The 23943-nt window shown below is 46.6% G+C and overlaps 1 protein-coding gene across 2 annotated transcripts in view; it reads left to right on the top strand.

Annotated features, from left to right (window-relative positions):
- The window catches only part of myh10 (myosin, heavy chain 10, non-muscle), a 58826-nt gene that overhangs the window by 32836 nt on the left and 2047 nt on the right, over window positions 1–23943 (top strand). The window contains exons 7-42 of one of the 2 annotated variants that reach the window (XM_049013211.1): window positions 865–882; window positions 3849–3941; window positions 4879–4942; window positions 5573–5671; window positions 5975–6118; window positions 6354–6449; window positions 7128–7246; window positions 8213–8365; window positions 8875–9048; window positions 9290–9463; window positions 10237–10351; window positions 14401–14594; window positions 14965–15086; window positions 15287–15356; window positions 15491–15651; window positions 16087–16195; window positions 16290–16421; window positions 16629–16835; window positions 16961–17098; window positions 17193–17316; window positions 17432–17603; window positions 18737–18949; window positions 19365–19509; window positions 19620–19826; window positions 20151–20255; window positions 20597–20749; window positions 21065–21313; window positions 21469–21681; window positions 21868–22080; window positions 22201–22362; window positions 22516–22644; window positions 22719–22807; window positions 22912–23035; window positions 23139–23347; window positions 23530–23638; window positions 23736–23908. In XM_049013211.1, coding sequence (XP_048869168.1) covers window positions 865–882; window positions 3849–3941; window positions 4879–4942; window positions 5573–5671; window positions 5975–6118; window positions 6354–6449; window positions 7128–7246; window positions 8213–8365; window positions 8875–9048; window positions 9290–9463; window positions 10237–10351; window positions 14401–14594; window positions 14965–15086; window positions 15287–15356; window positions 15491–15651; window positions 16087–16195; window positions 16290–16421; window positions 16629–16835; window positions 16961–17098; window positions 17193–17316; window positions 17432–17603; window positions 18737–18949; window positions 19365–19509; window positions 19620–19826; window positions 20151–20255; window positions 20597–20749; window positions 21065–21313; window positions 21469–21681; window positions 21868–22080; window positions 22201–22362; window positions 22516–22644; window positions 22719–22807; window positions 22912–23035; window positions 23139–23347; window positions 23530–23638; window positions 23736–23908 — 5171 coding nt within the window. The remainder of the gene's footprint in view (window positions 1–864; window positions 883–3848; window positions 3942–4878; window positions 4943–5572; window positions 5672–5974; window positions 6119–6353; window positions 6450–7127; window positions 7247–8212; window positions 8366–8874; window positions 9049–9289; window positions 9464–10236; window positions 10352–14400; window positions 14595–14964; window positions 15087–15286; window positions 15357–15490; window positions 15652–16086; window positions 16196–16289; window positions 16422–16628; window positions 16836–16960; window positions 17099–17192; window positions 17317–17431; window positions 17604–18736; window positions 18950–19364; window positions 19510–19619; window positions 19827–20150; window positions 20256–20596; window positions 20750–21064; window positions 21314–21468; window positions 21682–21867; window positions 22081–22200; window positions 22363–22515; window positions 22645–22718; window positions 22808–22911; window positions 23036–23138; window positions 23348–23529; window positions 23639–23735; window positions 23909–23943) is intronic. The other variant, XM_049013212.1, reaches the window with a different exon arrangement.

Genomic DNA, 23943 nt, shown 5'->3' with positions numbered 1-23943 from the left:
TTCCCCTTTGTGCCACGTTTGTGTTACAGCATGTGTAAGGAGTGTTGTATATGGGTTCAAAGACGATGTATTCAGCTCAGTGTCACTCTACCAATGAGTGTTTTGCTCATTTACATGACTTAGGTTAGTTAGGTTGGGAAATGGAGAGAAGTATTTTCTCTTCAATAGTGAATTTTTAATGACTCAATCGTTAAGCATAGGCTTGCATTCTGCCAGGGTCAGGCACCTCTAGCACATTGTTCAACCCTCATGGATAAATAGAGGCCTTGATGCTCTTAGAGGCAGAGCTGCCTCTGATCCGTGTCGAGGAAAAGTGCCGCCCTGATCAAATTCTAAGATGTGAGAAAGTGATTCAGTTCACTGGGAGAGACGCTGTAGCAGGAAGAAGGTAATTAGCTGTCCCCGGTCTGCTTGGCACAGGCACAAGGAGGAGGAGCCCTCCACTCTTTTAATGAAATTCAGCATCTTAAGTGAATGTGTGAATCTGTTGGGCAGCTATGGTCCAAATCAGTGAATGTGGTCTACATGTGGCTAATCGCCTCTGTCAACGTGAGATCCATTCCATACTGAAAGAACCACCCACAGCTTATGGAGGGTCTTCAAACACGCAACCGGAATTAGTGACCTGCCCTAGTTTGACTCGATAGGCTGATTTTTAGTTTTTATAATGACTTTCAAAGCAAACTAAATGCATCAGCCTTTATGGATCCTACTTTGTCAGTCATCCTCATTTTCTAGAATGTCGAAAGCTTATTTTTGCATGCAGTATATATTTGTTTGACTGTGTATATGTTTGAAGTTTTCATGACTGTTAACACTTGTCTGTTTCCATGGAAACATTTTGACACTGCTCATTGGCTACAGAGTGGACTCCTATTCTATGTGAGTAGCATGTAGTCCCTCCGTCCCTGTGCACCTCCCACCTTGGCCAGCCTGCGAGGTGCTGTTGGGGATGCCATCTCTGTTCACCGCCCAGATGATCTCATTCCTTGCACGGTTTAATTGTCCGCACAACTGATTAGAAGTCTGCTTTTTCCAAATAAAAAAAATAATAAATCCAATATTAAGCATGTGTTTAACACTGCACAGATTTCTCCTTTAAATTTTCATTTTTTGGCGACAAATTTATTTTTCTAGTCACTTCAGTAATTTTATTCCCTCAGCTAATTGAATCAGTTCGGTTCTGGAAAATAAAAAGCCGTCTCTCAGAAGTAACGTACTGTTGTGCGAGTGTGCAAGGTCCACTCTATCTCTTCCATCACAATGTGTGCAGAATTTCTAGGTTTCCAGATATGCTGGCAAGTGGTTGCCAGAGGGCTGCAAGGTAGTAATGTACAGGATAGGAATAGCCAAAGGGACAATAAGATCTGCAAGTTTCTATGGCAGCGGGCAGCTGTTGCCATGGCATTCAGGAAAGCAGGCTTGGGATGCTACATTTGGAAATCGTTAAACCCTAACCCCCCAGGATGAAAGCTGCACACTTGAGTGTTTTATGAATGAGAAAAGGGTGCAGATTTCTGTGTGAAGTAGCTAGGTAATAATTATCATGCTCAGACATATGATGGGGTGTCACAGCTGGGAGGCCATGATTGTAAGGGCAAAGCCTGGGATGTGCTGTGTTGAGCAACTCCTCCTATATTTGTCTTGTCGTAATTAGTCTCCTGAAGAGGGGAAGGAGACTGGGTTGTCAGCATTGCAGCGTACCCCATGCGATTCCGAATTGCACTCCTGCTGCGTTTCATAGTCTCTCTCTCTCTCTCACACACGCACACACACCCTGGCTTTGTTCTGGAGCTTGCTACATGATTATGGGATCTGTTGAATCCTGGAGACCTGCTTGATTAAGGTCTGCCCCCTCTGTCTGGTATCTCTTACAGCTATGCTGGGTATTTTCACAATGGCCCTGGCTGCAGATCTGCGACGCATGCATTCCAGTCTCCCTGCGTGCGCCGCCGAATTCTCTTTTAAAAGACGGTGTCTAACTCCATTGCCGGAATGCGTACGCAGAGCCAAAAAACCGTTAAGTCCTGTATGAATAGAGAGATTTCCATAAAAGGAGATAAAACACCGAGTGCTGGACTTGGGCCACGGGGCTCCACCTGTCCAAACATTCGCACGGGTCGCTGTTTGTTCAGCCCCAGCCAGCCGCTCTTCAGCAGGTGTGAGAGCGCTGAACCCGCCCTCCCAGCGGATGGGTGACGAGGCCTGATTACTCCCGATAAGATCCACAGAGGACTGCCTCCCTGACTCGGCCCGTCTAGCATGAATTGGTGGGTCCGCAGCAGCGTTCAGATGCCAGGCCTGGAAGGCGAACCCCCCTGTAGTGTGGAGGCTGTCGGGCGAGTCGGTGAGAGACGCTGCAGTTTAACTTTTCTGCAGCTCGTGCTTCTCCTAGAAAATCTTAATTGTCGTTGGGATTTACAAAAATTTTTAGGTTAGTAGGTTAATGTTTATTTTTTGATAGTGATGCTGTAATCAAATGACCAGTTAAGTGACAAAACTTGGACTAGTTTATATTTATACATGTATATAAAACACACACATTTATTTATCTATTTTAATTTAATTTTTTTATTTATGCTTAATTTGTTGTCTAACTGGTGCTCACAGCTTGCTCTGCATCCCCGATTCTTCAGCCAAAGTGCAAATTTGTCTAAAGTGAAATTTTTCTGAAAATATGGTTTTGAAAATGACCCGGACCCAAGGTAGCTCCACAGAGCAGAGCGATGTGAGCACACAGCAAACGCTGGGCCATCCGGCCTCGGAGCTGGGATCTACTAAACACAACTGAGCCGTTTCCCCACATTCTAAGCACATCTGGACAGGAGGCTGGCAGGAAACGTTCAGTTCCAACACGGGTTGGTGAGCTGAACCATATGCTCCCCCCACCCCCCGCCTTGGTGATCTGCTGTGTACCTCCCTGAGCTTCTATCGGGGTGGTCCAAGGGTTCGAATCCCAGCAGACAGCATGGAGTGTGAGCTGCAGTCTCGGTGGATGCCTTGGTGTAGGCTACCAACCTTGCCTCTGGATGACAAAGCTGATCTCTATGCCCTGGGGGGAGTGGGGGGGGGTTTCCAGATTGGGGTGGGGTGTGGGACATATGTTGCCTGTAACTGTTCTTAATCGCTGACCAGGCAGAAAAGCAGAGTTTGGTGCAAAGGCCAATTTTTCCACGCCTCCTGCCTCAGGATTCTCTGAGGGTAATTGTTGAATTATTTGGAAAAAGCAGATTCCACACTGAAGTCACCCACCCCCACCCCCCCACACGCGATCTGTCGCTTAACCATTAACCTAATCCCGCTTTGCTTTGAAGGAGAACTTATCAGAGGTAGATGTGCATTGTTTGCTGAGGGAACACCTCCTAATAGAAATCAGCCTGTTGTGCTTAAGGATTGAAACTGTTACCTCCCTTGACCACCAAAGGAGAGAGAGAGCAGTTTGGAGGAGCCGTGGCTGACTAACACGCCGAGAGTCTCTGCCAGTTTCCTTGGCATGCGTCCTGGATGAGCTCATCCTCTCTGTCCTAACACTAGTCTTCTTCCTGTTCTCTCTGGTCAAGCTGTGGCAGTGTCCCGAATCTTAAGCTCCCTTCCCCAAAAAGGAGAAAGTTCAGCTTTGTTCGTCCTGTGACCCATTTGCTTCTGTGGACAACTTTATGCGGGAGCGGTGGTGGTTCTGGGTTCTGTAGAGGTGGTGGTTCTAGGTTCTGTAGAGGTGGTGGGTTTTTTTTTTTTTTTTTCCTTTTTTTTTAGGTCAGCCTTTCTTCTTGAATTTCTGTGGCCGGGCCTCTGTCTGGTGTCTTGTTTTTTCACGTCTTTTTTTCCTGCAACATCTCCTTACATTTCAGGGCGAGCTGGAACGACAGCTTTTGCAAGCCAACCCCATCCTTGAGTCCTTTGGCAATGCCAAAACGGTGAAGAATGACAACTCGTCCCGATTTGTGAGTTAACCCAAGACTCTCAGATGTTCTGAAACGCCGCCTGCACATCGCATGTTGGAGCAGAGATGCCGGGCTGTACCTACACCGGCTGCTCTCTGCTCGACGGACAGTGCACTGCCAGCCACCTGTGGGTTAACGGAAGCCTAGATGACACGGATGTGCAGTGGTGTCACACTCCCCCGATCGCTCAGAGCATTATGAAATATGTACCTGCGTCTGTCGCGAATCTGACTCTGGCCATATCGTACCTGTGAGACCCATCTCACTGATGCCAGTGAAGCAGATCTCACCTTGGCGTCGCTTGCTTTATAAATCCAGTGGCCATATGTGGACTCGGCCAGTTCAGCTGGCTGCTGGACCCTGAAGACCTAGCCTGTTGTATTAAAGGCCGTGGGATTTTAAAATGCAAGCTGCCTCCATGAAGCTTTGAAGTGGTGTGGTGGCTTTAGGACCAGAGCTTGGTGTAGGAAGGCTGCAGTTGGGTAGGACCTGAATGTGGATCTAGGCACTTACCCTGAACTGCCTGTTTTTAATTACCCAGCTGTTTGTAATGGTGGGGGATCCCTTAAAGGAACTGTGGACTACCCACCTTCACAGTGGCTGTCAGTATTTAATATAATGCCTTATGCTCATGGGCAACTTGCATGCCTGAAATAGTTCTGATTATTTGAGCATGGTGAATCCATCCCCTACGTGGGTGTAAGGTGGTGTGCTCCCTTCAGAATGTACTGATCCTTTGCGTAGCTGTAATGTGCTCCAGCTCTGGAATTTGGCCTGTATTTTAGGAACAGCCTTGCTGTTTTGTGTGTCTGCTAGTCGCCTCCCCCCCCCCCTGCAAATTCCCTCCTCGGTTAAGTAGGGGATAAGTCTACAAACAGGATTCACACAGGTCCTGCTCATCTGATCTGTGCTCCCCTCTTCCGTGGACCTCATTCAGGGCAAGTTCATCAGGATCAACTTTGACGTCACTGGTTACATTGTGGGGGCCAACATCGAGACCTGTATCCTGCCTTCCGTGGTGCTGGGCATGCGGCTCACCACCGTGTCCTCTGGTTGAATAGCCGCTTGCCTCAAGTTGGGGTTTTCCACACATGGATTCCATGTGCTTGATGCATCTCTTGCTTTCTAAGTCTTGTGCTCTTAGCAGTTTAACTGAAATGTTAGACCATGGGCTGACACTCTTGTTTTCACACAAGTTTTTTTTTTTTTTTAATACCAGCACCAGCTGCCATATAGTTCCGGACCATTCTGTTCTGCAGAAACCTGTGGCTGGTTTAATTGATCACAACTAGGAATAGGAAGTGTTAAAGGGGTTAAAGTAGATTTTCTGAATCTGGATGTTTAATGTCAATGTGAAGCAGCGTCCTGCTGGTGCGTCCAACATTTAAGGAGTCATTTTGTATTTAAATATAATGCAAAATGATTTAAGGGCGGTTCCATGCAGTGGTTCGTTAGTCCAAATCCACATCCATAATGCTGGAATTGCCCTTAAATTGAGAAGTATATAGTTGGGACTGGAATCTGTATCCCAAACATGTTTTTACCAGATTCCTGTTTGTTGGGAGTCAAACCAAACAGGGGTTTCTGTACCTGACTGTAAGAGAGAGGTGCGGTCCTTGACCCAAGTCCAGACCTGCTGGAGAAGTCCCGAGCCATCCGGCAGGCCAAAGATGAGCGCACCTTCCACATCTTCTACCAGCTCCTGGCTGGTGCTGGGGAGCACTTGAAGTGTAAGTATGAACCCTGTCCATCTGTCCGTGTAATAGGCCCAAGGGAACCTTGTATCCTGTTAATACCCGTACCTTTACAATTATTGACTGTCTGATTTAAAATAATTTTATGTCCTTGGTGTGTCAGTGCGATGGATTTATTCATCTAACGTTCCAGTATTTCAAACTGACCTAGCTTTTTGAAAATACTAGATGGTAGCTTTGACTCTCAGCACATACAAAATGCTTTCCACAACATTTGAGGTGTTGCATAGTTTTTATATATCAGTGATAGTTAATTGATTTTTCTTTCCCTCTGTTCAGCTGATCTGCTCCTTGAAGGATTCAACAACTACCGCTTTCTGTCTAATGGTAACATCCCCATCCCTGGGCAGCAGGACAAGGACAATTTCCAGGAAACCATGGAGGCCATGCACATCATGAGCTTCTCTCACGACGAGATCTTGGGTAAGTACACACCTCTGAGGGCACTTTCCATTGACTCTGGCTCGCAGGAAGGTATTCAATGAATTCCACCCCAGAATGACATGAAAATTGATGGTTTCAGGACTTCTGGTTTTTTTTTTTTTTTTTTGAAAATGTTCCAAGGACATTTTCTCAATTCTTCCCTACAAGGAGTTGGCCGCCGTGCTGTTTTTGTCTGCGTGCTGCATAATTTTATGAACATCCTTTCATGTCGCAGCCATGCTGAGGGTGGTGTCATCAGTGCTGCAGTTTGGCAACATCGTCTTCAAGAAAGAGAGGAACACCGATCAGGCCTCCATGCCTGAAAACACAGGTAGCAAATCGATTGCGTAGATAGAATCAGCTGTTGGTCAGGACTGAAGTAGGAATGGAACCCACTGCTGTTAGAGGGAGGAATTCCACCCAAATCTGTCCTTTTACAAGGCCCTGGGCATCGGACTCTCGGGGTGGTGATCGGCCAGCACCTGCTTTGGTGTGGAAAAGGTCTCATTTAAACTAAGAGAGAGTGGTGCTCTAGCGAGGTTTAATCCTCAAACAGAGCCAGTTCCTTTTGCTATGGATCACATCACAACGGCTTCACTTTCCAGAACTTCCCCCATGAAGAAATGAACACCCTCTCAATCTTTAAAGTATTTGCGATAGCAGAAAATGTCGTAAATCAGTCTGACTTGCCCTATAATATAACGACCCCCCTCCCCTCTTTCAAAAAAGCTTTTCATACCTGCGGGGTTACAGAATGGAGAATTCTTACTCATTTTTGGATAATCTTTTATACCCTTTCAAAGTTTGTTGGCATTCTCATATAAAATCTGTAAATGGTCTGGAATAGTAATTCATACTTTTCTGCAGGGTGGTCTCAGATGGAAATATGTAATGCTTTCATTGGTAATACCCGATGGTGATGGCTCTCCTAGGCAGGTGGGGGTGGGCCTGGGTTCTGTGACCTCACACTGATGCCATTGCTGCCCTCATCCTCCCTTTACGCGCACAGCTGCACAGAAGCTGTGCCACCTGCTGGGGATGAATGTGATGGAGTTCACCCGCGCCATCCTGTCCCCGCGCATCAAGGTCGGCCGAGACTACGTCCAGAAAGCGCAGACCAAGGAGCAGGTACTGTGGCCGCTGCTCCGCAACTCAGCCGTGCCCCATGGGAGATTCTGCATGTCCTGCCTGTGCAGGCACACATCTGGTTCATTGTCCCAGTATTTTCTGTGTGTGTATGCTGGGGTATTTTAAGGCTGCTGATATTTTCTACATCGCTGGGTCATGAGAAAAGCACTCATTTCCATTTACCTTGGGGTTAGACTGAAACAGCGATGAGGAAATCGCAGTGGTTACCTAGCAATTAGAGAAGATTTGCGCTCAACAACTCATCTAGGCAGGGGCAGCTGGTGGTTTTACCGCTTAGCTCTATGAGCAGGGTGTGCTGTCAAGCCCAGGAGAAGATCGCGATGGTGCCGGAGCTGGAATGGTGACTTATCTGGAATGCGGGGCTCGCCGCAACTTTTAGGTTAAATGTAGAATATAGGTCACCTTGACCCATTATATTTCATGTTTAATATAATTAAATTATTTTGGGTAATGGGTCAGCAGAAAGTGCTGTGTGTTGATCATAGACTTGTGGTTAATTAATATTGGTTAACATGTTGATACATCTCACCAAGGCATAATATGGCAGATGTTTTTTTTTGTCTAAAAACATCTTTTTACTGTGTACCTTTGACACCAGATATCGCTAGCTAGTTGACTTTGGGCTGTAAATACTCCTTGGCTGTTTTTTTATGGCTTTATGGAAAATAAACAGCGAAGGAATGTTATGGAGCATATATCAGCTTTAATTGAGAGTAATGTTGGATTAAATAGTGGGGAAAGCTTCCTGTTTTTATTTCAGAAGGTCCATTCAAGATTATTATTCTTTAATAAATAAATTTACTTTGAGATTCTTTCACTGTCAAAAGCCCAGATCTGATCAAACGAGCCTTTAATGAATGATGGTTTAACCCCGTTAGAAATGAGCCCTAAGTGGTGATGCAGGGCTGATGATACAGACTGCTGCTCTGCCCCATCTGTCTCCAGGCGGACTTCGCTGTGGAGGCCCTTGCCAAGGCTACTTACGAGAGGCTGTTCCGCTGGCTGGTCCACCGTATCAACAAGGCTCTGGACAGGACCAAGCGCCAGGGCGCCTCCTTCATTGGCATCCTGGACATCGCCGGCTTTGAGATCTTCCAGGTACCATGACGTCTTCTGCATATCGGCTGGCCACGGGAAAAGTGCGCTGGCAGTCTGTTCTCGGTCTTTTTGGAACCCTTTACTGTAGGAAGAGAATGTACATTAAATACTTGGTATATAAAGAAGCGCCTGGCATTTTTCTTGTACTCCTACATTTAAATAAAACACTTAAAAATCAGCCCTGGGTTGAAATTAAGCAGATTTAAGGACCCTCGTTTGTCATCTGGGAAGAATACACCTTGATCATAGAATGACCACTGAAGTCATTTGAGTCAAAGCCCTTTTTTAGAATTATATGTAATTGTATTTAGATACCCAACCATCTGACCTAACTTTGTTATCTTGCTTTATTTCTCTGGATGCTGACGGATCAGTGAGAGCTAATAAAATGAAGAGGAGTGAGTTTTAAATTGAGTTAAACCAGTATGATTATTAGATCGGGGAAAACAAGGTGACGTCCACATTTCCATGTATAGCCTACAGCTGACTCATGTTGTTCTTCCCTGCAGCTGAACTCCTTCGAGCAGCTGTGCATCAACTACACCAACGAGAAGCTGCAGCAGCTGTTCAACCACACCATGTTCATCCTGGAGCAGGAGGAGTACCAGCGGGAGGGCATCGAGTGGAGCTTCATCGACTTCGGCCTGGACCTGCAGCCCTGCATCGACCTCATCGAGCGGCCGGTCCGTATCATTCCTCCTGGAAGATTTGAAACTGACTAGTAACTCATACCGTCATATGTTTTTATTAGGAACTTTGCATTGTCTAGGAACAGCATTCATAAGTTCCACTAGAGGGCTACAGTTTTGAGTGACAGCTCTTTTGAACTGTGCTGATTTGTAGACTGGGTGTATTGAGGCCTTGCCGGACTGAATAGGAGTCGTGTGGATTTTAACTAAAATTTCCATTGTTCTCTCAACACAGGCAAACCCACCTGGCGTTCTGGCCCTGCTGGATGAGGAGTGTTGGTTTCCCAAGGCCACTGACAAGACGTTTGTGGATAAGTTGGTCCAGGAACAGGGCACCCATCCAAAGTTCCAGAAGCCCCGGCAGCTGAAGGACAAGGCAGATTTCTGCATTATACACTATGCTGGAAGGGTACTGTATTCATTCAGTCCTTTACCCTGAGAGACACTGTATTTTACCAACCAATTGCAGTTAAGTGTAGAGGCTTCACACACAATTCCAATTGTGCTGTGGGACGATAAGCCCTTGTGAACTAAATGCATTCTAAGTTGCCCGGTTGATTAGGTTTTGGATGAAAGCAGTAATAGATTCAGAAAAGATTAACTTTAAGGTTGTTTTCCAACCATACAAGTAGATATTGATGGAAACCTAATGAATAGCTTACATGGTGTTTCTTAGGGGAGTTTGAGCTCCGGTTCCTTGTGACATCCCTCACATCCCAGAGGAGCACTGAACCAGTTCCAGTACAGCGCGTTTTTTTGTGTACCCTGGAAAAATGCTCTTTATCTGTTCAAATTTCTTACATTATGTCTGTCTAGCGTTTGACTTTGTTTTTATTGATTAAATAAATGTTGTTGGGAAAGAGAGATTGGCCAGAGCTTTGACACTATCCCTGTGTGCAGAAAGGCACATTATCCACATCTGTTTCCCATTTTTGGGATGTGCACAACTTGTACTGTTGCGTAAATCAGTTTAGCTTTTTTCCCCCTTATTGACGCACGTTTGTGAGGATTCTGTACGCACTGTAGCCCTGGTCATTTATGTCAGGGACTCGCGTATGTTTTTTTAAGGTCCGAAATCAAATCCAAAGTGTGATGAGGAATGCAGTAGGACAGTCACTGCAGACTGAGGGGCTGCGAAAGCTGGCGGAGATATGAGGTAACCCTTTGGCATGCTATGCCCAGGTGGACTACAAAGCAGATGAGTGGCTGATGAAGAACATGGACCCCCTCAATGACAACGTGGCCACGCTCCTGCACCAGTCGACGGACAAGTTTGTGGCAGAGCTGTGGAAGGACGGTGAGTTTCTGTCACAGAAGAGCCCCCTTCAGTGGCAGGTGACGTAAGGATGTCGTCGAGTTCGGCTGGGGACACCAGGATGGTTCCAAGCGCTTCTGCGTGCCGCCCCTCTCGTTGGAGACAGCTGGAAGCTTTAGCTTTACCGCTCAATCCTCACGGTGTGTCCAAGTGGACCTCTTCAATAAAATAGACTGCCGAAACTGACAGGTATTCATTAATATTCCCTGAAGTTATTAATAACTGTGGCGTTTCTGCATTAAACTCAGCGAAGCGCGTCAGTGATAATTGCATGTAACAAACCATAAATTATTCATTACTTTCCATGAATAATTGGTGGATCATAATTACAATCGACAAGGGTGTGCTTGGTGAGAGAGACACAGATTTGGGGGATGGAGGTGATCGATGATGTTTCTAAACTGAGTAATTGAAACATTCAGTAGTTCAGTAGGGCCATGAGAAGATTGCTGGGCCCAGGCTGCTGTATGGCCTTGGTTTGATTAGCTTTAATTGACATGGTTAGTAAGCGCTGCACCACTCTCCACTTGGCTATTGAGGTTAAATGTCAAACTAATATTTTTTAATTTCCAATGTCGACATTCGTACGAGAGCGTAGAACTATGTCAAGTCAAGTGATCGTTACACCATATGTAATTGTTACACCAGCTACATAAATTGCAATTATAAATGAAGGCCTGCTGGTTTTGGCAAACTTCTGCTCATCTGAGGGCTGGCCTTGCTTGTAGAAGGGAAATGTTGATTTAATCAAATCTTTTTACTCTTGTAATTGAGATCAAGGTTTTCTGTGATTACAGGTTAACAGAATCTGGTTTTGTTTAGTGTGCCTGAATCTGTCCTGAGTAACAAAAAAAAAGTTAAAATGTGTACGTATGATTTTGTTTTTGCCTTGTGCATAAGTAAACGTTGACTACGGGCACTTCTCTTTGCCACACAGTCCCTCTGTTAGTCCCTCTGTTATTTCCTGGTTTTGCCCCCCCCCCCCCCCCCCCCCCCCCCGTCTGTTTCTCTGATTTAGAGATTCAGAATATTCCAAGAGCCTCATTCTATGACAATATATCTAATTCACCCTCCAGGTGAATGAGTGTAATGCTGTGGGTCTGCGCTTGAGCCATGTCACGCTCTCAGACGCCCCCCCCCCCCCCCCCCGCTGCTGGGCTTGCATGGTGCAGCATTGATATTATCTATTGTCAATGGGCCTCGACGGTACCTTTCAACGAATGTCTTTAACCGCATTCCAGATTGGCTCACCTCAATTGAGAATTTTGATCAATGTCTTCTGCCGATGCTACAGTAGAAAAATTACATCTTGAAGCATTTGAATTTGCATCTGGCCATTTCCTGTAATTCATGATGTAATTCATGATGTAATTCACGTGTAATTCATCCTGCTGTTGCTTCACATTACTCTAAGCAGCTCTTTAGATTCCAATTTTTTTTAACAGCATTGATAAATATTCTTGGGCACAAGGTCAAATATGTTTTTGTGCTGCTCAGAAAGGGGACTTGGTCAGCTGTTTGCCAAGGTGTGACAGACAAAGATATTGGTCATAAAGGTGACTTATCAGATACACACAGCTGCTAGTATTTTCATAGCTGAACATTTACTTTATTGGTTCTTATGGTTTAAAACTTTGGCCCTACATTTTTTGCTAATATTAATACTGCATTTATTAATGTGCGTCTTTTTGAACTAAAATAATCTGTCCTAATTTTGTAGTCCAAATACACTACCTGCAAGTCGGATGTTTTTTTGTCCTTGTTCTGGTAGTAATAGTAGCATTATTTATGTGGCAGTTTTCTAGCTATTCATCACACAATGTTTTTAAAAAAAAAAAAAAAAAAACGAAGGATTACAAAAAGGGACAAGAAAATGGTAGCACTTATATGCAGAACTTCTGAGTCTAAAGTTATGTTGGAATTTGCACAAAAATTTTGACAGGGTGATATATCCTTCACCGCTGTAACTCGGATGGAACAAAAACTGCGTTCGTCTCCAGCCTCGCGAACGTACTCGAAGGCTGTGGCTGAGCAGCGTGACTGACAGGCAAAATAATAATGGAATTTGTGTTGGGCTCCTCCAGTGCTGTTTAGAAGGAACGGAGGTTTAGAATCAGAACCACATGTGGGGCTGATCAGAGCAGATGAGGTTGGTGTGGAGAAGGAGCTCCTGCAGAGTGTGAAAGATTGTCACTTTTTTCTTATGGAATTGGCCCTGATGGACATTCCAGCAGCTTCCTTTTAATACTTTTCTGGGTTGCAGGCCAATGTTAATATTTTAGTCATAAGTGCTTGGGTTGACATAACGGGCTGTTCTTTCTCTAAGTGTATGTTTTAGTCTCTATTTTATCTAGAAACTATGCTATGCTTGCTAGATATTCTTTGGTTAATCTGGTTTAGCCAATAAATTGGGTAAGATCTCAGACTTTAGCCTTAGTTTTAAGTTTTGAAGCATGAAGCCTAAGACACTGTTCATATCTGGCACTTTGGTCTTGAGGAGTGATGTGTGTCAAAGAGGTCGTCTTGTATGTCTCCAAACTGCTGAAACTGCAGTGAAATTAACCTGGCACACTGGACTGATTTGAATTAAAATAGCACTGCAGATTGAGCTTTGAAGTGTGTTATAGACCAGTAATTCCCCCTGATACAAAGTGTAGGGTCTGAAAAGAGCTACATCAGGACCCCTCCCATGTGCTCTCTCCTTCATACAGGGCCAGTCCTAAGCTCTGTTCACTAGCCTTGCTTTCAATTTGCCAATATCTATAAAATAGAGTGCTCGTTCCCATGTAATCATTTTTTGCCGTAAATTAGGCATTCTTTTTATGTGGAATGAAAACCAGAATTAAAGATGAAATCATAGGGCCGCATTTGCTTAATGAGGCTATAGGAAAAAAACGTAGCTGAACTTTCCAGTGGGAGAGCCAGCTAAGTGGAAAATTGCTGAAAGGACATGCAAGCGCTTTGTGTCCAAGCCTGCTTAGGAAGCGGCTACCATCAGGTCCTGCCCCTCATTTGCCAACCTTGGTGTCTTATTCTACTGAGTGCAGGGCTAAGATGGTATATTGCGTCCCTATAATGTCCCTTTAATGCTCCTATAGATGACAGGGGGACATTAATTTTGTGTTTGTCAATTTCCTAAAGGGTCATGTTAAATTTGCCGAAGCTTGAAACGGAAACATAGCAGTATTGTTTACTTTTTAGGGGGCAGAATTCTTTGTACAGTGCAGCCCCCCCCCACACGGTCCGGAGGGTAAGTCCGTCTGCTCCCACCTGCATTCCAGCATTGCAGCAGCCTTCCGATCTTCCCAAAAAAACGGCGCATTCAGTCTCGGAGCAGTCAGTGGATAATAAAACATCTACACTAAATGTGGGGATAATTCTGCCGGTTTATCTAGTTTTGTTCGAAGTATGAAATCTGTGGCGGACCGTGTTTAAACCAGAGGCGTGTCGTTGGTAAAAGAGGCAGTTGTGCTGCCTTGTGCTCCACTAATTTTCTTTGCTAACTGGCAAAAGGTGACACTTAACTGGCCGATTCCATATGTCCATATTGGTATTTTTCTGCTTCACGTCGGATTTGATTCCTGCTGTCCACTATAAATGCTCAAAGTCTTTAATGGGCATTATAAATTAGTTCTCAGGTAAACAGGTTTGGCCTGGATGAGCCAAATTTCCATTCAATTAGAACCTTAATCATTTTTATGTAGCAAGATGCCTTTATGGCAAACTTCTAACTTTTTAACTTCGAACCTGGTTGGATTAGAGGGTCAGTCCTGATCTACACAAACACTTATGCTTGTCGCTTATGTATTTTGGAGCTACTATGTCAGATTCGTGTGCTGTTTGTTCGCAAGTCCTGAAGATCCTGCACCTTCACAATTGCTCCTCTGCCGTGCTGTCAGTCATCCATCCTTCTCCCCGCAGTCGTCTGTGATCCACGTTCTGTGTGTCGTTGCCCCCACAAGCTTGTCTAGGCCTCCCCTAAACTCCTCTCCCTGTTCCCTGCCCACTCCCCCAACCCTTGTCACCAACAGTGGACCGTATTGTTGGCCTGGATCAGGTAGCTGGGATGAATGAGACCACCTTTGGCGCAACGTACAAGACCAAGAAGGGCATGTTCCGCACAGTGGGCCAGCTGTACAAGGAGTCCCTCACCAAGCTGATGGCCACGCTGAGGAACACCAACCCCAACTTCGTCCGCTGCATCATTCCTAACCATGAGAAGAGGGTACAACTTCCCTCTCATTTCCTGTCACTTATCAGACTCCTCAACCCTAATTGGCCATTCTGTATCTTACTACACCAATTAGAAACTACCATTTACTTGCCTCTATGAACAGTACAAGTGGAGTAGATTTCATTCAGAAAATTGGAAAGTTCATGTATGCAAACATATGTGACCCATCACCAAGAAATGAGTCTTAAGTCGCACTGGTAGAAATACACCCATAAGACTTATTTTGTGGTGATGAGTCACATATTTATTCATTTGTTTTAAAGAGTATATCCTGCATGAAACGCTAAATTTTCTTTGAAGGCCTGCAGTATTTTTCAATCAACCCTAACACCTACTGAACACAATCTCTTCCTGCCCACAGGCAGGTAAGCTGGACCCCCACCTGGTTCTGGACCAGCTGAGATGCAATGGTGTTCTGGAGGGAATCCGCATCTGCAGACAGGGCTTCCCCAATCGGATAGTCTTCCAGGAGTTCAGGCAGAGGTAACACACCCTCCTTCACCTTATCTCTATGGAAAGCACTATGTTCAGTTTGTGTCGTCATCTGCTGTTAACACTCAGCACAGTGTGGTCAGCTGATGTCATGGGAGGATCTTCACACTTCCTAAGTTTGCCTCTCAGCTGTTGTAACATTAATGTCCCAGACAAAGTTTGTACCTGGCCACGTGTTGTTTTTTCCACAGATATGAGATACTCACCCCTAATGCCATCCCAAAAGGATTCATGGATGGTAAACAAGCTTGCGAGAGGATGGTAATGGTCTATTTTGTACTGCACAGTTTAATATGACTCAGAATTCCTTGACCTCTTGATTAATGAGCTACGTTCCACATCTGCCTTGAAGCTCCTTTCTGTAATCTCTTGCTGGCGTTCCCTCACTACCCAAGATTCGAGCCCTGGAGCTGGACCCAAATCTCTTCAGGATCGGACAGAGCAAGATCTTCTTCCGGGCTGGAGTTTTGGCCCACCTGGAGGAGGAGCGGGACCTAAAGATTACAGACATCATCATCTACTTCCAGTCTGTCTGTCGTGGTTTCCTGGCCCGAAAGTGAGTGATATCCAGTATGCCACTGCACGAACACTTGCAAATGCATCCGAGATGCACTTGCATCTGGGGTCTGTTCCCCAGGCTGTTCACCACCACTCTACTGAGAACTGTACAGTGGTTATTTCTCTCAGCGCAGTTATTTTTTCTTTGGGACTGCCAGGCAATGCACAGTTTTGCTCCCCCTCAGCTCTCAACATACGTATGCTAAGTATTTGATATTCCTGATTGGCTGGGAGCTAGGAGGGAGCAAAAATGTGGACATTTTGGAGGGTCCCTGAGGGTTTGGTTGAGCAACTGCCTTAAAATATTGAATCTCGATGCAGTGGCCACTGTAATCATTCTGGCTAAGGGCATCAGCTATTTAATTGCCTTGCTGCTAAATTCCGCTGCGTAGCTCCCACAGACCTAAGTGCTCCACCATGTTTACTTTCCCAGAGCTTTCGCTAAGAAGCAGCAGCAGCTCAGTGCCCTGAAGGTCCTGCAGAGGAACTGTGCCGCCTACCTGAAGCTGAGACACTGGCAGTGGTGGCGCCTGTTCACCAAGGTGGACGCTCTTCTGCTTCCCGTGGTCGGCTGGCCTGTGGTAGCTGCCTACTGGAATACTCGGCCCTCGCTGACATGGTGCGCTTGCTCTGTAGGTGAAACCCCTGCTCCAAGTGACCAGGCAGGAGGAGGAGATGCAGGCCAAGGATGAGGAGTTGGTCAAGGTGAAGGAGAAGCAGATGAAGGTGGAGACCGAGCTGCTAGATATGGAGAGAAAACATCAACAGGTCGGTTGTGTCTTGGCAAAGCGAAAATTTATTTAACCATGAAAATTAAGTCATTAACAATTTATATATAATTATATATTATTATTAAGTCATTCAGATATGTGAGCAAGATGGATGTATCATTCCAGTGTGGTCCAAGAAATGCCGACTCACGCTGAAATGGACAGAAATAGTCAGTGTGTCAATGTTCTACACATATATCAACAGGTCCTGGAGGAGAAGAACATCCTGGCAGAGCAGCTGCAGGCAGAGACTGAGCTGTTCGCAGAGGCCGAGGAGATGCGAGCACGCTTAGCCGCCAAGAAGCAGGAGCTGGAGGAGATCCTGCATGACCTGGAGGCCCGTGTGGAGGAGGAGGAGGAACGCAACCAGAGCATGCAGAATGAGAAGAAGAAGATGCAGGCGCACATTCAGGTGGGTCCCAGAGCGTGCTCAAGACAACTTGAAAAAAGATTATGTTTATTGACCATTCTGCAGATGCTACTGTTTTTTAAACGGCTAAAAGTAAGGTGGCTGCTTTTGTATGTGACTGCCTACAGGATCTGGAAGAACAGCTGGATGAGGAGGAAGCTGCCAGGCAGAAGTTGCAGCTGGAGAAAGTGACTGCGGAAGCCAAGATCAAGAAGATGGAGGAGGACATCCTGCTTTTAGAGGACCAGAACTCCAAGTACACAAAGGTATTTGTACAGGCAGGCAGCACAAGAAGTGGCAAGGCGACATTTCTGGTTCACTGCGACATGGGACTCAGCCACACTACTTCTGTCTCTGCAGGAGAAGAAACTTCTAGACGATCGCGTCAATGAGATGACTTCCCAGCTGACCGAGGAGGAAGAGAAAGCCAAGAACCTCAGCAAGTTAAAGAACAAGCAGGAGATGATGATGGTGGATTTGGAAGGTGGGCCTGTAAAAATGATATCCCTTCTAATGGCTTTCATACTTGGAAGTCGCTACAAATGAACCAGAAGCTTGTCATCACCTTTTGTTATGAACACAATGTCTGTGCAACTCAGAGCGCCTCAAGAAGGAGGAGAAGACGCGCCAGGAGCTGGAGAAGGCTAAGAGGAAACTGGATGCAGAGACCACTGATCTCCAGGACCAGATTGCTGAGCTGCAGGCCCAAATAGAGGAGCTGAAGATCCAGCTGGCCAAGAAGGAAGAGGAGCTACAGGCTGCACTGGCCAGGTGGGTCACATTCAACCCTACAAATTATGCTCTTTCTGTAATTTTATTTACCTATCAGAACTGAACTGAGAAAGCACTTCTATACACAGCGTGTAGTTAGAGTATGGAGTCGTCTTCCTGCTAGTGTAGCGCAAGCTGACACCCTGGGTTCCTTTAAATCAGGGCTAGATAAGATTATAACAACTCTGAGCTATTAGTTAAGCTCTCCCCAAACGAGCTTGATGGGCCGAACAGCCTCCTCTCGTTTGTAATCTCTCATGTTCTGAGGAAGCATCTGCTCGCTCAGTTGTTCTGTGAGCCACGTGACTGTCTAGTGATGTTACTTCTCTCTGCCAGAATAGTGTCCAGCAACTAGGATGACATACATTTATGTATCATATTCTTTGTTTTCAAAGGTACCGAAATGATTTTTGTTTGGAAACGCAAAATGACCACCATTTTATTTTTGTTAGTGGTTGAATTTAAAGGGATTCATTAAGGACAGAGTTCATGTTGGCTGTATGAGCTTCTCCTGGTCTGATCATCATCTTTAATGGTCATGAGCAATGTTTTTATCAAGATCATTAGGAGGAGGAAGCAGCCTGCCTACAGATTTAGGTTCTGCAGATCTACTTAATGAAGGTCAACTAATTAGTTATCAGGCTGAGAAAATGAGTGAATTGGATCTTGTCTCATGTTCCCACTTCCTCATTTTCCATGGGATTGTTTTATTTACCTACCGTTTGACGGGAGCTGAGCTGATTGGTTTCACTGTTAAACGCTAGTATTATCTGTACTGTAAGGCCGTGGACATTTTTATTGGATGAAATTGCTGACCACAACAAACATGCCGTATCGTCATGGTGATTTCCATCTTGCTTCACCCTGTGTCCTCTGCGTGGAGTCACCTTGTTTTGTTCCCTGCACTGCCACCTTGTGGTCAGTAGTGATTATTAATGGGGAGGGTCACCAATTATGTAGGCAGATGCAAAATATTATTATATACTTTTACCATAGAGATAATTGCAACAAATTCTAATGTACAAAGTATGTTGTTAAAGCCATTTAGGGGGTTGTGTGATAATGTGCTTAAAGCTTAGTTAATGCAACCGTTTTTATGAGGATAATTGACTGCGTGTGTGTGTCTGCATTAGAGGTGACGAGGAGGTCGCCCTGAAGAACAACGCCCTGAAGCAGGTGCGTGAGCTGCAGGCCCAGCTCTCTGAGCTGCAGGAGGACCTGGAGACTGAGAAGACAGCCAGGAACAAGGCCGAGAAGCTTAAGAGGGACCTCAGCGAGGAGTTGGAGGCTTTGAAAACGGAGCTGGAGGACACACTGGATACCACTGCTGCCCAGCAGGAGCTCAGGTAGGCTGGCGAGGTCAGTGTGCCAGCGCTGACCTGAAGGACGTTCACGTTTTGGGCCCGTATGCTGCTGTGACGCTGTCCTGCAGTGTGAATGTGTCCATCCTGGAAGGCTCGCTGCGTATGTAGGGTTCTTATAACCTAATGTCACAGCTGGCCTGCTTTTAATGAGTAGATGAGTCATGTAAGAGCGGTCATGAGAGCATTTATTCAAAACTACCGGAAGAAAAATTTTTTGTGAGATACATTTGAAAACTGTAGGTCAGGTTTCCTCTGTTGCAGCAATTACACAATGAACATCAGGGGATCCATGCAATGGAATATTGTAATTTAGCACAATCTGGTGTTCTGTATCCTTTTGTAAATGTGACTGTGTGATGGGGCTGGGTCAAACTCTCCATCCCTGTTGCCACTTTAGGACCAAGCGAGAGCAGGAGGTAGCAGAGCTGAAGAAAGCCATTGATGAGGAAACCAAGAACCACGAGTCCCAGATCCAGGATATGAGGCAGAGACACTCAACGGCCCTGGAGGAGCTGTCAGAGCAGCTGGAGCAGGCCAAGAGGGTGCGTCAGAGAGCCGGGCCCTGTTGGGCTGAACGTCCGCTCCGCCATTAGTGAGATTAACACAGCAGGCAAAATGATAGGATGTGTAAAGCCACCAACTCTGTGTGCAGTTCAAGGTTAACCTGGAGAAGACCAAGCAGACCTTGGAGAGCGACAACAAGGAGATGGGGAATGAGGTGAAGGGGCTGCACCAGGCCAAGGCCGAGTCGGAGCACAAGAGGAAGAAACTGGAGTCCCAGCTGCAGGAGTTTGTGGCCCGGGTCACCGAGGGCGAGCGGGCCAAGAGCGAGCTGGCAGAGCGCTCTCTCAAGCTGCAGGTCCGGCTCACACTGCCTTTCTTCCATCACAATAACAAGACGCACTTCAGAGGCAGTAGCTACATCGATATAGCGGGCAGATGTCATCAGTGTAGATCAGCAGATCAGTCCCGCATGATGATCTGTTTATTTGAAAGTCTGCCATCGTAATGGTACCGCAGATTATTCAGGGAGGTTGATTAACCTTGAGACCAATGTGCTGATTGCCCCAGAGTCACCCATATGATATAATTTGACTTACATGGTTCATTTAAGACCTTCTAAATGTCTGAAAGGCAGATAAGGTCATGGCTGTAATGTCTCTGTTCACCGGGCTCCGTGCAGATGGAGTTGGACAACGTGTCAGCGCTGCTTGAGGATGCAGAAAAGAAGGGGATCAAAATGGCCAAGGATGTGTCCAGTCTGGAGAGCCAGCTGCAGGACAACCAAGTGGGTGACACCAGGAGTGTTTGTATAGTCCCAGGCGTCTGTGCTTTGTGCATCGGGAATGAGCAACCTTTTGTCTTCCTCAGATTTTATATGGGTCTATTATAATTTACACTTCTGACACCAACTGAGTTGATGTAAATAAAGAATTAAGGCTTTAAGAACTGAGGTAAAATGAGACCTCATTTGTTTTACAAAGAAGGCACTCGACCCAAAAGTTTGATTGGGTGTGAGACCTTCTTTGAACATGCTGCACATTAAGTGTCATACTGCTGCTGGCAGAGGGACAAGCCGCCCGAGCTGATAGCCTCCAACACTCGGACCTCACGGGGATCTGCTTGCAGGAGTTGCTTCAGGAGGAGACTCGTCAGAAGCTGAACCTCAGCAGCCGCATCAGACAGTTGGAGGAGGAGAAGAGCAACCTGCAGGAGCAGCAGGAAGAGGAGGAGGAGGCGCGTAGGAACCTGGAGAAGCAGCTGGCCACTCTGCAGGCGCAGGTTAGGCAAACTCACGCAGATGTTCCTCGGCTTTGCGGGTGGATGGATGGCGGTTGGAAATGGGTGGCTGGGATAAGAAGGGGTTGAAAGTGCACTTGGATTGAAGCAGTTATCTCAGAACGTGGAGCCGTGTTTTACTTTTCTATAGAAGAGAAATAGGGAGTGTAAATTAATCATCAGTTTGAAGAAAAGCAGTGGGACATTGTTCTGTGACAATGACAAAGGACTGCAAATTCATTGCTAATTCTGGAAAAATTTACCTTGCATCGTCGTATCGTTTAATTTAACTCGGAGATGTCGTCATTCTGTCTCCAGCTGACTGAGACCAAGAAGAAACTGGAGGATGATGTTGGGACCATGGAGGGATTGGAAGAATTGAAAAAGAAGCTTCAAAAAGATATGGAGTTTGCTAACCAGCGGCTGGAGGAGAAGGCCATTGCTTTTGACAAGATGGAGAAGACCAAAAATAGGCTGCAGCAGGAGCTGGATGACCTTCTGGTGGACCTGGACCACCAGAGGCAGATAGTCCAGAACCTAGAGAAGAAGCAGAAGAAGTTTGACCAGGTATTGATATTTTGCAATAGTATGAGCTTCCCATGTCTTTGATATGCAAGTTATTAAGTATGGTGTGAAGGTGGAGCTTTTATTGCTGGGTGGTTTCCAGTGAGGATCAGAGCTTGGTGTCATGCCAAGTGCCTTCCTTCACTGCTGTGATTTAGATGCTGGCAGAAGAAAAGAACATCTCTGCACGCTATGCAGAGGAGCGGGACCGGGCCGAGGCAGAAGCCCGGGAGAAGGAGACGAAGGCTCTGTCACTGGCCCGTGCGCTGGATGAGGCCCTGGAGTCCAAGGAGGAGTTTGAGAGGCTGAACAAGCAGCTGCGCACAGAGATGGAAGACCTCATGAGCTCCAAAGATGACGTGGGGAAGAATGTAAGTGGTGGCACTTGATTATTGTGCTGAAACCAGGGCCCGTGTTGGTATGACAAAGACCATGAGGACAACCTTCTAGACACTGTGTGTCCTTGCGTATCGGGACGAAAACGTATTTCTGTTCGACCTTGTTAATGGGTGAGATGGTAGCGACTGACCGCCCGCTTTCGGTTGACATGTTCACAGGTCCACGAACTGGAGAAGTCCAAGCGAACCCTAGAGCAGCAGGTGGAAGAGATGCGCACCCAGCTAGAGGAGCTGGAGGACGAGCTGCAGGCCACTGAGGATGCCAAGCTGAGGCTGGAGGTCAACATGCAGGCCATGAAAGCCCAGTTTGAGAGAGACCTGCAGGCCAGAGATGAGCAAAATGAAGAAAAGAAGAGAATGCTGGTGAAACAGGTATCTTAGGATGATTAAATCCAGGTGTCTGAACCTTACAGCAGCTTACGGTGCCAGTTAAGCCGTTTACCCCTTGCCCAGTAAAGCTCCCTGGCTGACCAGATGATCGATCTTCTTCAGGTACGGGAGATGGAGGCCGAACTGGAGGATGAGCGTAAGCAGAGAGCCCTGGCTGTGGCTGCCAAGAAGAAGATGGAGATGGACCTGAAGGACCTGGAAGCCCAAATTGAGGCAGCTAACAAGGCTCGTGACGAAGCCATTAAGCAGCTACGTAAACTCCAGGTAACCCGTTCTCTTTGGGAGGACTTAACATCGGCCAGGTGTTCACCTGTGTCATGGAGAACTGAAGAAATGGTTCCTAGATGCCATAAACAACATAGGAGTTAATGGGTGGTTTGGATTAATATCGTTCTGGTTATTTTATGCTCTCCTTAGGCCCAGATGAAGGACTACCAGCGAGAGCTGGAGGAGGCCCGAGCCTCGCGTGATGAGATCTTTGCCCAGTCTAAGGAGAATGAGAAGAAGCTCAAGAGTTTGGAAGCTGAGATACTGCAGCTTCAAGAGGTATATTCACATGTGCCACATGTGGTGTTTGCTAACAGGCTCGCTAACGGTAACCTTTTGCTGATGGACTCCAGGACCTGGCGGCATCAGAGAGGGGAAGGCGCCATGCAGAGCAGGAACGAGACGAGCTGGCTGATGAGATCTCCAACAGCGCCTCTGGGAAGTACGTGGCTTCCAGACGATACTGGTTCTGCTACATAGCAAGTTTAAAGTTGGTATTTCCCTGCCTTCCCACCCCCAACTGATGCCCTGATACTTCTATCCCAGGTCAGCCTTGCTGGATGAGAAGCGACGGCTCGAGGCACGAATCGCCCAGCTGGAGGAGGAGCTGGAGGAGGAGCAGAGCAACATGGAGCTACTCAATGACCGCTTCCGCAAGACCACCATGCAGGTCTGCTCATGCGATTGTTCATGTGAGCGCTGGCGACAGGCCGGACCTTGGTTAAAACCTACATGTGGCTCAGTAACCGGAAGGAGATTGCTCACCCCCCCAGGTGGATACCCTGAACACAGAGCTAGCAGGAGAGCGTAGTGCTGCCCAGAAAAGTGAGAATGCCCGACAGCAGCTGGAACGCCAGAACAAGGAGCTCAAGGCCAAACTGCAGGAGCTGGAGGGCTCAGTGAAGTCGAAGTTTAAGGCCACCATCACTGCCCTGGAAGCCAAGATCACACAGCTGGAAGAGCAGTTAGAACAAGAGGCTAAGTAAGGATCTTCCCTCGATGCAAAACTTTTTTTTAGGACTTGGCTTTTACATTAAGGGAAATGTACATTGGCAATAGGTATGCATAATCCCTGTTTGGAAGCGTGTGGAAATTTGCAGTAGTCGATTCAGTAGAGACACACACGGACTTTAATAGAGGCCCCTCTTGCTTCAATTTCCCCAGGGAGAGAGCTACAGCCAACAAGATCGTGCGTCGCACAGAGAAGAAACTGAAGGAGGTGTTCATGCAGGTGGAGGATGAGCGTCGCCACGCCGACCAGTACAAGGAGCAGGTGAGGAATGTGCTGAGGACAGAGATGTCAACACCAGCTGCAGCCATGCGCTCAACATAACCTTCTAGGTTGGCTGAACTCCCGCCGTATTTGCCAGATGGAAAAAGCCAACGTCCGGATGAAGCAGCTGAAGAGGCAGCTGGAGGAGGCTGAGGAGGAGGCCACCCGCGCCAACGCCTCTCGCCGGAAACTGCAGCGGGAGCTGGAGGACGCCACGGAGGCCAGTGAGGGCCTAAGCCGTGAAGTCAACACCCTCAAGAACCGCTTGAGGTAATGCGCAGTCACACGGGAGCTACGGTTACACG

Source organism: Brienomyrus brachyistius, chromosome 5 (assembly GCF_023856365.1).
Source record: "Brienomyrus brachyistius isolate T26 chromosome 5, BBRACH_0.4, whole genome shotgun sequence".
NCBI classification, from domain to species: Eukaryota; Metazoa; Chordata; class Actinopteri; order Osteoglossiformes; family Mormyridae; genus Brienomyrus; species Brienomyrus brachyistius.
The sequence above is the reverse complement of the archived record's forward strand: the minus strand, read 5'-3'. Positions and strand labels throughout refer to the sequence as shown.